The sequence below is a fragment of the Patagioenas fasciata genome, chromosome 16 (genome assembly GCF_037038585.1).
Source record: "Patagioenas fasciata isolate bPatFas1 chromosome 16, bPatFas1.hap1, whole genome shotgun sequence".
Classification (NCBI taxonomy): Eukaryota; Metazoa; Chordata; class Aves; order Columbiformes; family Columbidae; genus Patagioenas; species Patagioenas fasciata.
In genome coordinates, this window is record NC_092535.1 from 6,044,690 (window position 1) to 6,062,305 (window position 17,616).

The window sequence follows — 17,616 nt, forward strand, 5'->3', positions numbered from 1 at the left end:
GGCTGCAGCCCCAACCCCACCGGTGACACGAGGAGCTGGGAGGACGGGAGATCGGCCCTGGCCCCGCCGCTCTGCAGCAAAACAGACCGCGAGCAAGATATCACTGGAGAGATCCGAGCAGCCCCAGCCCCGCTGCCCAGGCCCGGGAGGTCCCATCTGCCTGCAAAGATCTGCGTGATGAGACCAGAACCCAACGAGTAACATAATTCATGTGATTGTTTTCTTACCACCTATACGAAACGATGCAGCAATAAAGTCAGTTCACAACAGTATAATCGGTATCACATTGTTCTGCTCCTTGCAAAACATTTTTAGATCCGTTTTCCCAACAGTTGGGTCAGACAGTCACATAAAGCTGCATCGCAGCAGCAGCAGGACCTGCCTGGTGACACTGGGCCAGTCTGTCCCCGTCGCCACGGGGTCCCACAGCCCTCGGGGTACCTGGGGGCTCCGCAGCGTGCACACTGACCTCAGGTACCCACGAGGGTTTAAAAACCCATTTAACGAAGCCAAATGAGCAACACAGCCCCTGCCACATTTTAATAACCAGAGCGGAGCTCTGCAACGCTGCCAGTTAAGAAAGAGGAAAGGAAAAGCAATGCTGCCTTAGAGAGCAGAGGATGACTTCAGAAAAAGAGGATTGAAGCCACAAACGGGGATTTTACAGCGTGTTTATTTTTCCAATAGCACAAGGGACGCACCCGAGCGGCCCCCAGGCTCTGCCCACAGCCCCGAGGATGCAGCTCCAGCCCCAGTTCCACTCCCGCTTCGGTTCACAGGATCCCACAGTCCCACCGTGGCGGTCCCGGCCCCGGCACGCATCGGTGTCTCTCATTCCCGCAATATGAGGCTGGCGGATGCATTAAGGATAAACCATTTCAGAGACTAAACTTGCTGCATCCCTCAGGCTTGAATCACAAATAGGGATGGGTATGGTTAAAAAAAAGTGCATGGTCAAGGGAGGTAGGATAGAGCTAGAAAAGAGAGAAGAAAAAATACAGATAATAAACCCCCTACAACTCTTGCTACTGCCTTAAATAAAACAGCTGACTTGTCCCCTCGCTGAAGCAATTCCTTCTTGGTGAGCAATTGCTCCAGCATGGAGTCAGCATTTGGCCTCAACCTGCAGATGCACAAGGACGTTCAGCACCAGGCACCGCAGCTCTGGCCGTGATGGACATTGGTGGCAACGGCTTTGGGGAGGGAGCAGGGACCTAAACCCAACTCTGTGAACCCCACAGCACCTGCCCCTCACGGTCTGTCCCCGTCAGTCTGTCCCCGTGTCAGTCTGTCCCTGCAGGGCGGTGGGAACAGAGACACCGTTGCACATGGAGCCTCCGTCAGGCAGGACAGAAGAGAGCGGCTCCGACTGCAGCTGCAGGTTAATAACTAACACCACTTTAATGCAATACTGCTGGAGAGCCTGGAAATCCAAGGGAAAAAAAAAGAACCCTTTATGTTCTATGTACATTACAACCATTTACAGAGTTGGCCAGTACTGTGTACAACATATAAATACATGATCAAACAGATGCATAGAGGATACTTACAGGAGCCAAATAATTCACTTTATACATCCAAGAATGAAAATATAAAAAAGGAGAAAACACTGTTTTAACTGTTGGGCAATGGTCACGGAGACGCACATGGGCAGACGGTGTCACGTCCAGGTCCTCACTGTGGGGCTGTGACACAGAGCGCCGGATACAAACAGCACCAGGAACCTCCACTCACACCATTTTCACACCAGTCTGTGGTGAGTCAGCCCACAGAGGGACTGACGGTCGCGGAGCTCAGCCAGGCAGAGTTCCTGAGCCACACGTCGTCCTGCAGCCCAGCAAAAGCCACTTGCTTGCCACCTGCCACTTTTAACTCTTCTGGCATCCTGCACGTTGGCTCCACCCAATATATGGTCATTCTATAGGGCTGGACCACCGCTGTGCATCCTGCAGCATCCAACCCTGAGCAGAACTGTCCCTGCAGAGCAGACCCCGCTTGCACCTCCTGCACAGTGGCTGAGGATGGAGATGGCAAAGGGGAGAGTGGAAGACTGTAGGGCCTCACCAGCACAGCCCTGAAATAGAAAACACCGTTCCCATTCCTGTGGATGGAAAGATTCCCCGGCAGAGGGTCCACGGGTCGCCACAGCACACGGGCTCTCGCTTGGGCCTCAGCTCGTGCAGCGGAGCAGTTGGTGTTTCCAGGGCAGCACAGGCAGAAGGGTCGCTCCAGCTCGGAGGGTTTGCTGTCGATTGTAGTGGGAAGGCGAGTCAGCTTTCCTCACCAAACCAAAGTGTAACGGCATTTCTACTATAAACAGAATAGTATTTTGTGTACAGGCTTTAGGATCAGTCGTTGTCAAGATACACACACTGAATATACAACCTGTCCCATGGCCATAATTTATTATCTCACCACAAGGCACAATACACAAAGCTTAGAGGGTCCTATACAGTCGTCGTGACAAAAGGCCCCGCAGCCCTTACACATGATCATGGCTTTAAGGCTGCACGAGCACTTGAACGAGATCTCATCAACGCTGCCGCTGTCGGCAAACATCTGCACAGAAAGGGCCGTGCTGTGGTTCGCAGCAAAGTTCGCTTTGTGGGTCAGCTGCACCACGCTCCCAGCAAGGCTTCTGGGAAAAGCCGGAGTGCTGGATGAATAATTAAAGCTGGTGGAATTCAGCTGCAGCTTAGAAAGCTTCCCATAAAATGCTTGCTTGATATTGAGCTGAGAGGGAATGGACGAAGGCTCCAAAGGCTGATTGTGTCCTTTTCCCACTTCCCTTGACAACTTCAAAAACGGCAAGTCCATACCCAGCGGGACACTCTGCGGATGCTCGCTCGGCTCCGCGGGGGTTCGTGCATCGTTCCTGTTCTTCGCGGGGCTGCCACACGCCAACACGTTCTCGTCTCTGACCCCTCCCGGGGTGCCGGGGTGCTGCCTGGGAGCGCCCCCTCCCCTGCCAGCGGGGGCTCCTTCCCCCAGCGCGCAGCTCTTGGCCAGAGGAACCTGTTTGCTGGGGGACGAGGTTCCCACGGCTGAACCATGATCGGGAGCCCTGGGCTGCTGCGGCCTCACAGCAGCACCGCAGGGGAAACCAGAACCAAAGAGCTTCTTGCCTTGAGCTCCAACATCGGTTTTATTGACTGATGTACCTCCTGTCTGCTTTGTACCAAGAGAATTTACAGCTGGAGATAAAAACCGAGGTTCTGCAGAGGCCTTCAGCTTCTCCGGACTTGTATTTGTGATGACGCTTGACAACGGGTTGTGCTGTGGCACCCGATGGACCTTGGGCAGCTCCTTTTGCTCATCCAAGCTACAGGAAGTAAATGTTCTTTCCTGAGGGCCCGTATCTTCAGGCTCCCGAGAGGCACTTGCCACATTGGCCACTTGGTCAGGGCAGCTTAAAGTCAAGCCAACTTTGGAATGTTTTTCTGGAAGGGATGGATCCTCTGCACCCTCTGCTCCTGCTCCACACTTCTTGTCCTGGGGATCTGCAGAGGATGTCATTGCGTGGGAGTCATTGCGCCTGCTCAGGGCACTCGACTTTATTCCTACATCTGGAGAAGATTCTTTGCCAAAATAGCCACTGTTGCCTCTCTCCATTTGCAGAGCGTGGCTTTCTGACCACATGTCCCGCAGGGGCTGTGTCACCTCCAGCCTGATGTTGGTGTGGGAGACGGTGAGAACTTCTCTCAGCGGGAGGGCTCCCTTAAGCAGCTGTGTCACCAGCGGGCTGGTGGCTTCTGCGGCGGACACGGACCGGGCAGAGCACTCCTGAGGTGACAGGGCAGGAGCTGCAGAGCTCAGCACCATGGGGACATCCACACCATGGGCCAGACCCTCCGCTGCCACCACCGGCTGTGATCCGACCCTGTCACCTCCCCCAGCACTGCTGGGAGAGGGATCTGTCCCCACCACCTCCCTGCAGGTGACACTCCTGAAACACAGATCCATCTCTGCATTCTCATCAGCTACGTCACCTTCAAAATCTGACGCAGTATCAGTTGTTTCGCCGTGCGTACTCTGTACATCATCATCTCCACTCGTCTTGAACTCCTGAGTCTCTCTCAGAGGTTGCTGTGTGTTTTCTGGCTCTGTTCTGGGGCACCTCTCCCCCAGCTGCACAACTTTTTCAGAGGTATCTATGCTGTTCTGAGCAATGAAGTCATCCTGTGGAGAGGGTCTCACCACAGACTCTGTGTTCTGTTCTTCATCGCTCAGTTCACCATCACAGTCCCTCTCTGCCCGCGGGCGTGAGGAGCCGCCCAGCGCAGGAGCCGCGTCCTCCGCTCCCACAGCCGGTGCTTTGGAGTTACCACCATCAGCAACACGTTTTTCCACAAATGTTTCGGAGCCATTGAATCTAAATGTAGTCACTGTTTCTGGCTCACAGCATTCTTTATCACCCGATGACGTTTCTGGCAGAAAAACAGGACAACTGGAGGAATTTTCCTTTACGTCAGAAGGATAATCCAACCGCACGGCAGGAGCACCAACATCTCTGAGTCCCGACAGAAGCACATCTCCCGCAGGAGCCATCCCAGCTCCCTGGGAACTTGACAGGCCGTTCACTGGGGGAAACACGTGCTTCAGCTTTGCACTTTGCCTCTCCTGGGACGCAACACAAGCCGGGGTTTCAGTCCTTGGGTCAGCAAGGAGCTGCTCGGGGCTCTCCTGCCTCTGGCAGGTTGCACTGTCCAAGGATGACCCAGCCAAAGCACCACAGAGCTGCCTTTGGGGTGACCCATCACCAGGCCAAGCCTCCCCCGAGTCGGTGCCTGTGGCGTGTCCCAGGTCACCCCTTCCCTCCGGCTTTGAGGACAAGGGGCCTTGTCTTGAAGACAGGAAGGAATTTGTGGCAGCCTCTGGCGCAGCCACCTCAGCACCAGCCTCCTCCTCACTCAGACGGAGAGACGACAGTAATTGTGCTCGTTGTAGATCTGCCGAGCACTTTCCGCGAGTTCTGCGGGATCTGCGGCGCTCTGAGCGGCTGCTGGGGTCTCCTCCGCCTCCCTCGTCGGCGCTTCTCCCCCCACCGGGGCCACCCCCGCCTCCAATGGCGGCGGCTCCGCGCTGGGCTCGGGCCTGCAGTGCGCGGGCCTTGATGTCGGCGAGGGTGCGGGGCCCGGCGCGGCCGCGGTTGGAGGGCTCCGCGCTGGGGATGATCCGGGGGCAAATCTGGTAAGCGGGCTGACCTTTAACCACCCAGGGTGGTTTAATACGTGAAAGTTGAATCTGAAAGAAAGGGAAAAGCATTTAGATCTGACACCTGAGCATTTTCAGACAGTGAAATGCATTTTATCAGCATCTGCTCATCACAAGAATTCAATAAAAAATTGAAATTCCAACTTAGAAACTGATTTTGGCAGAGCAGCAGCATGCTCCCCGTAACCTCTGCTTGTGTGCTCTGTCATGTGACATGTAAAGCTTAGTTAATATTAGTATCATTTTACCAGAGCCGGCTGAGAAATATGAAGTAAGCAATTTGTATTCAGATCTTCAGAAACCAAAATGGTCTTGACTACCCTGAAGCTACCAGGATGGACACCTCCAGCCAAATGGGAAAAATGAGAAGGAATAACTAAGACTCTGCCCAAAAGGAAAGGAACTGAGACAGTACACAGCATAAAGTATATGACTTAAACGTCTCTTCTGCAACAAGTCAGTTAGTTTCAGGAAAGGTGATTTCTGTATGCACAGAAGTGACGCAAACTCAGAGGGTAAGGTCAAGGTTACTCTGTGCTCTCGTGCAAAGACCTTGGAATGATTTTCCGTTCTCTGCCTAAGACAGTGAGCGGTGGCACCAGCTCTGCCAATGGAACCCTCCCACTTCTGCTCTGAACACCACAACACTTGACACTGTAATAATGTTTGGATGCTACTGATCACAACAGCCCTGATACAGCAAGTAGTTCCAATTCTCTTTCCTACCCGGATGGGTGGGACTTTTGGCTCCTCTTTAGTAGGCTGTGGCTTTTCTGGGTGAACACTTTCAATTGTGTTACGAAAGGACTGACGATCTTCAAGCCGGGGCTTCTTTTCGGGAAAGGACGCAGAGGCAGCCTCCTCAAAGCATCTCCTCTTCTGCTCCTTGGGCTCCCGCGCCGAGTTCTCCTGGGGCAACCCGGGAATCCTGTTTGTGGCTGCCAACGACACATCTTCCGATTTACTGTGTAACGCAGAAGTCTCCGGAGAGAGGTGCGATTCTGAGCTCTCTGGCTTCAGTCCGGCAGCCGAAGGGCTCATCAGATCATCCTTCTTCAGTTCTACCTCAGGCTGTGTCTCTTTGTGGAGCGAGGAGTCTGGTCCCACAGCAGCGGTCTCTTTGGAAGCCTCCGGTTGCTCGGGCTCACGCGGTTTGTAGAGGCTCCTCCGGGCTCTGCAGCGCAGGTCGGCGCGGGAGCGTTTCTTGAAGCGCCCGTCCCTCTGCCGCGTGGCCGGAGCGCGCGGCACCCGCGCTTCTCCTTTACCAGCCGGGCCTGTCCTGTTCTCAGCGTCTTCTTGCACCGAATTTTGCTCCTGGGATTCCTCTTGGGTCAAGCCCAACCTATAAGGCAAACATAAAAACCAGCTAAAAGTTCAAGCCCATCCTAATTCACACATTTCATCTTTCACTGACAGCTGTACTGTCGTCACTCTACATAGTAAAGTACAGGTTACAAAGCGGAGACTCATTAAAACCTCATTAAATCCATCTGCAATGAGAACCTGTACATTTGCTATCCCGTGTTACTATCACAGGGATTGAGAAAAATAAGAACATGTAAAGATTTGTGATGGAAAATGAGTAACATCAACTTGTCTTGGAAACAAAATGGATACAGAATTCTGCTGTGAGCTGGGCAGTTCCACTCAGGATTTCCCTGGAGCAACAGTCTGAGCGCTCCACCCACAACCTGTATTTTTCCAGGAGTTTCTGCTGCAACTTCTCAGGTATCAGCAAACACACTCTGCCACCTGCATAAACATCGATAGAAGAGGACAGATGAGGTAAAGTTTCTCACTTTTGTCCATAGTAGTCCTCAAAGAACTTCTCTTTCCATTGCTCCACTCTCTTTTCCTTTTCCATCTCCTGCCGAATTCGAACTTGCATCTCATGGGTGAATTCACCTACACGGGAGCAAGAGACTGAAATTCAGTTCCAAGCAAAACTGACTCTGCAAATGCAGCCTTTTGTGTTTTAACAGCACAGTAACTATGCACACAAAGGACAGATTTCCTGTTGTCATCCTGCTCTCTACCCTGCTATGCATCCACATGCCATCCAACTTCTTAAGGGCAATCGATGGCCACACAGCCCCAAGCAAGACTGAAAAAAGACCCCACAGCATTTCACCAGACACAAGCCACCATTTAAGGAAAGGTAAATCTGGCACTACTTTACACCTCCACGACTTCGTTCCGAAGGCCCCATGACACCAAAGGAAAATGCATATTTGGTTTTAAAGAAAAAAAGAAGAAAAGTTGTAAGCAGTATAGCCAGATGCACTGCAAAGCTGGACTAAATTCCTGCTCATTAACCATAAAAGAAAACCAAACCAAACCCATAAAATGAGCACCTCTTCTCCAGCTGCCCAGCGCAGGGAGCCCACTCACCGTCAGCCAGCCGCTCCCTCCAGCTCTGCGCCGCATGGGTGAAGAACTCGTTGTTCAGAGCACTGCCACTGAGCCGCATCAGCCCGTCGGCCCCAACCTACCCAGACAAACAGAAGCACTCGCTGCAGCCGTCCCGAGACCCAACGCGGCAAATGGAAGCCCCACGCTGCCCCCGTACCTGTCTGTCCACCTCGGGGAGGAGGTACAGCAGCTGCTGCTGGAAGTGCGACGGGAGCGCGTTGAACGTTCTGGAGTTGATCAGCGCCCGCAGGTTTGTGTTGACAAGAATGGAACCAGGGGTTTCGAAGTCGATATCCTCACCCCTGTTGCGTTTCATTTGCCCTGTAGTTTAAGGACAGGCAAATAAAATAAACATTGTTGGATAAAGGTATTTCAGCATTACAGGCAAGAACTTCATGTCAAACTACTACAGCAAAAGCAGCAAGATCCACGTCAAGTACGGAGAGAGACTCTCAAACACACCAATTTACAGACGTGCATCTGGAATTTTGATATGTGGTCACACATCTGTCACATTCAGGTACAATTCTCAATGCTTCCCTTCAGAGTAGACAAACTTTTAAACAACTGTTCAGGAGGGACGGCCTGGCCTCGAGGTCATCACCTCCTTCCCAAGGAAGGGAACCCTGGAGTTCTTTTCTCAGACACACACGGGCTTCCCTGTTGCGTGCTTTTCTGGTCAACTACTCTTCCAACTTTAATCAGAAGCACCTACCAGCTGTGGGCTTCCGGATGCCCCTGAGCAGCTGCGGAGGATCCCTATTGATTTCCGTCCTGCTGCGCAGGGTGGCTTTGCACAGCGCCAAGGAGCTGCTGCTGCTGCTGGACGTGCTGCTGCTTTCCCCATCCACGTGCCTCCCTGGGAAGCCTAAAGACAAAATAACTTCATAAATATATGCAAAGAACAGCAGAAGCCCAACTCGTAGAGTGGTTTAACATACAAGAATTATCTTCTAATACCAGGTCCACTGTTACAGGGTATTGCCCAGTTACCAGCTGTTTTGATGGACATAAACATACACACAACTCTCCACAGTCACACGATTCTCACCAAGTGCTGAAAAAGTCCCCAGGCAAAGCTATAGATAACTAGAGACTGCTGCTGAAAAGCCACCTATGCAGTGGTTCCGAACCCACCGCAGCAGCCGTGACGCTTACCTGAGGCAGACTCCACGTGCGCCCCGTTGACCTTCAGCGGCGTGAGGACAACGCGGGGCAGCATCACACCAGGTTTCTTCTTTTGTTTGCTTGTCTGAGGTCCAGAAAGGAACCAAAAACAAAACAAAGAAACAGACTTATGGAGGGGTAAAACAATCTTTTAAGCAGCATGTTTCCCAGTTAAAGAACTACCCAGGTCCTGGGCAACTCTTCAGGTGTCATTACATATAATAATTCCACAGGAATAGCAGAGAATTCAAAATTCCCTTCCTGCCTCTGATCCCAAGGAGTCAGCCCCATCTGAGGCAGCTAAGCTGGTTGCTGTCACGCTCACCCCGCTATCAGTAATGAAAATTCCCCAAGAGGCTTTGTCCTTCCCATCAGCCCCATTTTCCTACCTGGGCGGCAGCTCTGCAGCTCTCCCTGGCAGCGCTGGGTCCCTTGCTCTGTGGCTCGGTGGAGCACGAGGCGTTGGAGGACGTTTCATCCAGAGACACTGCAAGAGACGGGCGCTCGGTCAGACACCGCAGCAGCTCCCGTGGTTTGGGACGAACGGCGTCAGACACTCACCGTCGTTATCGCCGCTCACAGTGCTCGCTTCATTGGACTCAGAACTTTCTGCGTCTGCCGTGTCCTCCAGCTCCTCCCCTTCGGGCACTGACAGGTTCCGAGACCACTGCAGCGCATCCTTCTGCAGGGCAAACAGAGCGGGTGGCACAGCCCTCCCTCCCTCCCCGCGCCACAAACCCGCGCGAACGGGCGCTTCAGGGGACAGACTTCCTAAGCTTAATTTTTTTCCATCTTCCCTATTTTAATCCTTGACGCAGAAATGATGTTTTTAAATATATTTGGGCTCGTACTGGAATAGAAGTAATCTAAACTATTAGTGTACCTCCTAGATGCGTAACTCAAACATATCCAAAATACATCAAGTTAATAATTTGTCCCACTTTTCTGCACCCAGACAGCTTTTAATAAAGACAAACATCTCATTCTTCCTGCAAAAGAACAGGCAGCGTCAGAGTAGCCAACCGCTGAGACAGTAAGCTTAGGAGGTGTGTTTACTACTTGTATAATCAAAGCCATTTCAATTCCATCTGTTTTCAGCAAAATATGGCAATTTAACAAAATCTTCAGATAGCAGGAAAACAGATTCGAATAAATAGCTGAGATACCTGTTGTCTATCAAGCTGATACTTATCAGGGAATCCAACAGTACAAAACAATGCAGAAGCAAAGCCTAAGACCAGACCCATTTTCAACATCGCAAGATTACTGGGACAATAAACTAAAAATAAAAAATGTTCCAGAGACACCTCAAGATCTGAGGAAAATGGTGATGCTAAATATACAGAGAATGCAGCGGAACACAAAACAAACCATCAGAAGAATGACTATACATTTTCCTATCAAGATTTTACTTGTAGCTACAAGCTCTAGGACCAATTCAATTTTCTGGGTGGCTGCGGTTGCAGAAAAGGAGCGAATGGAACTGGTGGGATAAGCAGCCACCCGAGTTGGACACCAAGTACTGGAATAAAAGGATTTATCTTGCTCATGGAATTCAACAAATAAGGGTTTTAAAAAGGAATTTATCATATATGACTGAATAGAGCAGAAAGGTCCCATCTCTACTGAAACAATGAACTGCAGACACCCTTTCCCACAAGCTCAGGTGCAGCTCCCGGTGCCCAGTGCCGGCTGAACCCATTGGTACCTTCAGCGTGAAGAGGCTGATGCGCCCCGGCAGCTTGTAGAAGAGCCCGTCCCCACCGCGGGAGTTGGAGTGCAGCATGGCGTTGAGGCAGGCCAGCGGAGACGTGCCGCTGCAGGGAGAAAAGCCAGGTCAGGAACGGACTTACCGACAAAACAGTCTGAAGATCCATTGAAGAACGGCGATGACGCTTGTGAACCTCCCAGGACAGGCACGTCAGTCAGAACGGTGTCACCACTTTCCTTTGTGACCTGCACGTCAGCCTTGGCACATCCCAGCAAAGCAGTGGCAGAAAGCAGGAAATATGCTGGTTTTGAAGTTACTCTCAGCCATTTTTAGGCATTTCTAATTCTTTTACCTGTTTCCTCCCTTTCTCTGCTTGAAACTTTCAGAGTTGGATTGATTTTACAAAAAAGCCCAGATTCATTTTGTAAACAAAACCAGCACTGTACACATATGTGTTTCTGGAATGCCTCCTCTGACACGTCGCAGACAAAAGTGCACCAGCAGAAACAGATATGAAAGGTCTGACGCACTAATTTGTCAAGTCCTGCATAACTCCCTGGTTAAATCAACCATCCTACGCTCACACTGATGGAATTTCTGTGCCACGTAATCTCGTGTTTTCCGTTACATCACACACGTACATGCAGAAAGTTACCTGGAAGAGACATTAACGCAGTATCGATTTCATTATTATTAAAAGCGAAACTGAAAGCTGGGCTGAGACAAAATATTTCCAAGAAAATCACTCTCAAATCGAAAACTTAGAACGATTTCTGTTTCCACCCTGAATGCGTTTGTTTTTCGGCTGTTTCTTCACAAGCCTCAGTAACAGACAAAATCCCCATGTCACTTTCAGATACCACAAAACAATTTACAGCCTCTGTCCTATTAACAGCATTTTCCCGTCCGTGTTGGACAGAACGCTCTGGGTACATGAACCAGCCACAGGGGACACTGCCTTAGGTGGCTAAACAAACAGTTTTCTACGAAATTATGAACAAACCTAAACAGTTTTAAAAGTCCGTGGCATATGGAGCTTGGCGGGATCACCACCTTTATTCTGTGAACAATTATGCTCTGAAGAAAACAGTTTTTCTTAAAGCAGAGAACTAATGACCAGGGAAGGAAAAGCAGATATTCCAAGGGAAAACACCGGCTTTTAGAGGATGATTTAGTTTTGTGAAATTTAATTTGACATGTGTTTCAAAGTCTGGTCTTTAGTTACAAACTGTGAGAGGTCACTTGTCAAACCTGATAGCGCACTGAGATAATTTGTCTGTATGAGAAGAGCCACACGGGGCCCTTGAGCAGAGCACAGCCCGGGCACAAACATCCTCAACCGGCTCCTTAAGGGCAAGGACTGATGTCAGAAAGCGCAGAATATTGATTAAAACAAAGACATGTGAAGGTCCTGATTGAAAGCCAAGGTGAGGGCAGCAGACTGGGAAGAGTCCACGTGCCTGATTCCCCCAAGTCCCTCAACGTGCAGCAGCCAAAAGGCACCGGCCTTTGCTGGCTTTGGGAGTCACATTTTCCTTTTATTACCACTAACTGAGGCACTTGGACTATCACAGTTACCTACTTTCTTTGATCTGCAAGACGCTGTATTTCTCCTCTACTACTGTCACAGAAACAGATGGAACTTCACAGCAACTTAACCAAGGAAAAGTCTCCCACTCTTGCAGTTTCCCGAGCTCCGTAGCGCATGCTTTTCAACACGAGGCCCACGATGAGATGGGCATCTCCTCTGTATAATGTCAAAAGCCACAACAGCATGAGCTGCGCTATCACGGTGCTCAAAACTCTGAGCAGAAGCCACTAGAGTCATAGAAAATAAAGAAGAATTTTTCTTGAGTGTCCTACAACATAATGTCTGCTCTAGAAATGAAGCATCAGAGGAGGCAAAACTTAAGACTGTTCTCAAACTGAGTCATAATACCAAAACGTACTGGGAGCTACTTATGAGAGAACCACACAAACGGTGAGTACAATGCAAAGCAGGGTTCTGATCTGCAACAGGCATTTATCCTACAATAGGTGCGTGAAGGGGACTCTGGACATTATTAAAAAAATCCAGGAACAGCTTCCAGTTATTGTCAAAGAAAAAAACCCAAACAATACAACTTGTACGTGGATGTCTATACAGTCATCTGACATGACTGTGCTGGGAAGAGAAAAAAGGAAGAAGAGAAGTGGGCTGGAGATGAGGCAGAAATGCACAAAGCAACACAACCCTCCATGTGTAGCCTCTCCCCACTACGTTTGAGACAAAATCATCAATACTAACCTCATTTCCTTCAGTCCTTCAGCCTCTATGACCTGTAGAATCTGTTTTGGGGTCATAGGAGCATCAGAGTAATTTTCCAGAACCTGAAAAGACAGAAAGACCACGTGTCATTCCAGAATTTGCTTCCACATTCACAGAACTAACTCCATAAAACGTGGTTCAGATCCAATAATACGCCTCTTAAAACCTCATTCATCTGCAAAAGACACACACCAATAATTTCAGGCTCCCTCAAGACTCTATCATGGTGAGCACCACAAAAGGCTGACCTTAATCTGGTCCCTAATTAACTGAAATACCAGCATGAAGGAGAGAAAAAGCAGCAGAATTTGGCCTTGACCCCGTCACGTGAAACCAGCGGAAGCTTCTCCCCAGACGTCACTACGTGCTGGACGAGCTGCTGCCACACGCGACTGTCCAAAGAGTGCAGGGTCAGAGACCTGCAACGGAGCAGAACCTGCTCTCTGCCGTGCACCTTCCTACCTGCTACAGAGCACCCAGGATTGTTCCTGGAAATCAAAGTATTCCTGTATGACTACGTAATTCAATAGCGTACCTTCCTCGGATTACTGCATTCATTTCACCTTCGCTCCATCTCAAGAAGGGAACCAGAGGTGAGAGTCAGAATTCTTGTCAGAGAAGGACAGAATTTAGAAAAGGACAATAACAGTAAAGGATGTGGAAAAAAATATGGGTAGGGACACTAAAAGGATTTGGACTGCTCACCTTTGGAAGAAAATGAGTAAAATCAGATGTTAAAAAGGCAATACAATAAATAACAACTCATCCTTTCATATACTGGATTAAGATAGAATTGCCACTTGTATGTGAAGAACTAAAGAGGTTCCTACATTTTTCTTTAAAGCCTGGGGAACTTATTGCTCCAAAATGAAGGATTCAAAGAGACGACTGGGCACTTCTGTGGCTGAGGAGATGACCCACGTAACCAGGAAACAGTGCCCACAAATGAGCTGCTGCAGCTGCAAACCCCAACACTTCTTCGGGAGCAGATTTCCCCACGGCCACTCGGTGCTGTGGGGGGTGATGCTGCCTCGAACGCAAACCCACCAACCCAACTTGGCCCCAGGGTGACGGGCACAGGACACAGCCATGAAAAGCAGCAGCGGGTACCCAGCCAGGAACTTTCTGGTGTGAATTCTCCCACCACAATGGCCGCACTGATGCACGATGGCGGGTTTGTTTGTCATCACGGCTCCACTGGCATCTCCAAACCACCTCCCAACCTCCACAGGTAAAGAAAACCCCAGCCCAGGTCACTGTAGTGCTGCACTTCAACTACATTTTCTGATAAAAGGAATGTCTTAAATCATATCCACTCAACATGTAATTTTCAGGTGCCTGAATATCACAAGGATCACTGGTGCTAACCTGGTTGCGAACAGAAATCTGAGAACTACGTAACCTGAGATAAAACACAATGAAAACACAAAGATTTTAAAGAAAATATCAAAGAGAGTAATAAGCCATATTCAGAGAGAGCAAACAATTTTAACTCTGAGTCAATACCACTCCATCACGTTTTTTCCTTCCCTAATCAGAAAACCTCCAGAGGTTACGACATTTCCATGAGTTCCTCGTGCCCATCACCCCGAGGGAACAGAGAGCGGACATGGGGACATGCGGCCCCCAGCCCAGCACCAGAGCCACAAACGGAACACCCCGGCTCTCAAGCTTTACAGCTTGTAAAACCTCTCTCGAGTGGTAGACACAGGAAGCAACTGCACACCAGCAGGCATTTACATAGAGATAAAAGAATCTGTGCTCTGGGAACAATCTCCAATCAACAGCCACATGAAGTGTGCAGAGCATTCGATGGGAAAGCAGATCTGAAGCTTCACCAGCACTGCAGCTCTGGTCCCTGCACAGCCCAGCCTGCAGCTCTGGTCCCCCAGCCCGACAGTGCCCGCAGCCCCACAACCTCCCCCTGGAGCCACAACTCAAACACCTCTGGCTGCTCCTCACCCCATAAAGATGGGTTTCCCCTCCACTATTGATAATACTGATCATCAAGGGTTCCTATGTCCTTAATCAGGGAAGTTCACATTGCTCCCCCAATTAATTTACTAGACATATAGCTCTGATGCCACTTGTTGAATAGTCAGTCCTACAGCTCCGGGTGTTCACTGGAATATTTAAAGGTTTATTTTATGGAATGTGTATAGCGTGAGCTCCGTAGGAGCAGCAACACTGAAAAGCACTTTAGCCTGTGATTCTGAGAAACATGGAGAGGAACACAAAACACAATAGAGGGTGTCAGAAAGGAAAATTAAAAGCATTTTGACAGGGAGCATGTGTAAGACTAGTGTTAAATAAAGATCTATTTTTAGTGGCTTTACAATCAGTCCTGTGAGCTGGGAGTGCAGCTACGCAACTGTAGGTCTCTCTAAGTGGATAATCTAGTACGAGATCCTTCTATTCCTGGTTCATCAACGGCTGTAAGATGCTGCTGAGGCTCAGACATCTCACGGACCCACTGTGCCCGAGGCTCTGGCCCAAAGACGGGCAAGAGGAACTGTGAGGAGACCCCTTGCCACCACGTGAGGGTGAGGAGGTGCATTAGGAGACAGCTCTAGAGTCACAGTCTCATGTGCTGCTTTGGGCAGGCTATAAATCTGATTTTTTTCACCTGTTAGAGCTCAGGACATTTGAGTGAGGTGACTTTGTGCCCAGCACAGCCTCCGGCCCTGAGGTCACCCACCGGGGAAGTGTTCCTGTCACTGCTGGACATGCTTGGCCCACAGAGCAGGACCCAGAGAGGAATGCACAGCGAAGCACTGGAGCCCGATTCCTGCGGTGAAGCTCTCCAGTGCCTGCCTTCTCCAGCTTTGCAAGCAAAGTCACATGGATCTAAAATATTATAATTCACACACAAAAGATTATGCAAGTTGCTGGAAGATGGATGTTTGTCTGATTAGGTTTCCTCCTGGCAAGCAGTAAGAAAACACTCCAACAGCCAAACAAATCTCACTCAGAAGGAGCAGCAGGACTCTTCCCGAACATCCTCAGAGCCAGACCCAGAGTGTTCCTCTGCATGTCTGTGTGCTGCAAGGCACAGCCTGGCCAGGCAAATCCAAAATAAACACACGCACAAGAAAAAATTAAGCAACAAAACACCCTCAAAGCCTGTAGATCCCTTTCTATGGATGTTCCTACGCTACACGGGGTATACACCCACGTCCTCACCAGTTGAGCACCCCAGGGAGTGAATGGCAGAGATCCGTTTGTGCCCATGGCTCCGCACGCAGGCACTCCCACACCTACACAGATCTGCATCCCCATGTCACTGGCAGAGAGCAGCTCCTGGGCAGGGGACAACGGGAGCGAACCCTTTCCAGCCGGTCATGGCAAGTAACAAGCCCAAACACCCCCAAAAGGGCCTGTTAAATAAAACTACTGACCAGTTCACACTCACTACCTGAAAGATGCTGAAGTTATTTTTCCTCTTCTGTTTATAAATGGGGTTTAAGGCAGATATGACTCAAACACTTTGTGGAGAGAAACTGACCTTCTCCCCTTGCATGGTCCAACGCCAGTGGTGTCCAACAGCCCCACGTACACCCCGTCAGAGCGGGTTTGGGAGCTGGAGCCTTCAACAAACAGACTCCCAAAGACAAAAAGACTCAGACGAACCTGCAGTGACGTCTCCTAAACCCAAAAGTGCCCAAACAACGCCCAAACCGCAGCAGTTCGGACCCCGGGCTCGGGACCGGCCACTGAACACACCGCTTGCCCGGCCCGTGCTGTCGGCGCTGCAGGGGCACGAAACCCGCGGTTTGGGGCATTACGGAGAAAGTTCAGCGGCAGCGCTGCCCGGGCCAGGCCGCGCCCGAAGCCGCCGGGTCCTCCCGCTCAGCCTCAAGTCATCTGGAAAGCACAGAACGAGCCGCCCGCTCAGCGAGCGCGGCCCCGGTCCGGGCAACAACACCGAACCGGTCCGGCTGCGGGACCCCCGAGAGCCCGGTCCGGCGGGAAGGCCCGCGGGGACCCCGGAGGTCCCGTCCTGGAGCCCCCTCGCACCGGCCCCGCAGCGCCCTGGGCCTTTCTCCTTCCCACCCGCCTCGGGAAGGAAAACAACAGGGGAGGAGCCCCCGGTCGCAGGACCCGGTGCACCGGCGACACCGCCCCCCGCCCCAGCCATGGGTTCGCGCGCCCGGGGCGCAGCGCCCGCCCGCCCCCCCCTCCCCTGGACGGCGCCGCCGGCCCCGTTACTCAAAGAGGGGCTGCAGCGAGCGACGAGCGGAGCCCTCGGGCGAGGGGAGGCCCCTCGGGGCCCGACAGAGCCCCCGAGCCCCCTTCCCGGGCCTGGGCCAGGCCCTCGGCGGCGGTGCCCCCCCCCTCACCAGGCGGGCGGCCTCGGCCCACGTGCGCTCCTTCTTCCTCCGCTGCTTCATCTCCTTCATCCTCCTCCCGCGCGGGCGGCGGCGCGGCGGGCGCAGACCGTTAGGCGCGCGCGGGCGGGCGGGCGAACGGCGGGCAGCGGCGGGGGCGGGGCGGGCGGGCGCGCGCGGGCGGGCGGCGGGCGCGCGGGGCGGGGCGGGCAGGGCGCGAGGCGGGGGCGGCTCCGGGCGCTACGGGAGGCGGCGGCGGCGGCTCGGGCCCGACATAACAACGGGGTCAAAGGGCCGGGAGCAGGGGGGGAAGGGGCGGGGCTCGGCGACGGTGGCCGCGGCAGGACACGGCAGGACCCGCGCGCCGCGACCGAAGGGGCGGAGCCGGCCGCGTGAGGCGCGCGGCGGGCCTGGGCCCCGTTTGAAGCAAAACAAACCGCAAGGGCTGCCGGGAGTTGTAGTCCCCGCGGCCGCGC

The 17,616-nt window shown here is 51.8% G+C and overlaps 1 protein-coding gene across 1 annotated transcript; it reads right to left on the reverse strand.

Annotated features, from left to right (window-relative positions):
• Nucleotides 1-657: 657 nt before the first annotated feature.
• On the reverse strand, nt 658-17,281 carry ASXL1 (ASXL transcriptional regulator 1). Its single transcript, XM_065850151.2, has 12 exons — nt 17,153-17,281; nt 12,792-12,874; nt 10,502-10,610; nt 9,355-9,475; nt 9,183-9,280; nt 8,785-8,878; nt 8,342-8,494; nt 7,784-7,947; nt 7,606-7,702; nt 7,014-7,119; nt 5,941-6,556; nt 658-5,244 (listed from the first exon to the last, which is right to left on the reverse strand). Exons 1-12 carry the CDS (start codon nt 17,210-17,212, stop codon nt 2,407-2,409), a joined length of 4,539 nt encoding a protein of 1,512 aa, XP_065706223.1. The 5' UTR covers nt 17,213-17,281; the 3' UTR covers nt 658-2,406.
• Between the last annotated feature and the right edge of the window lie 335 nt (nt 17,282-17,616).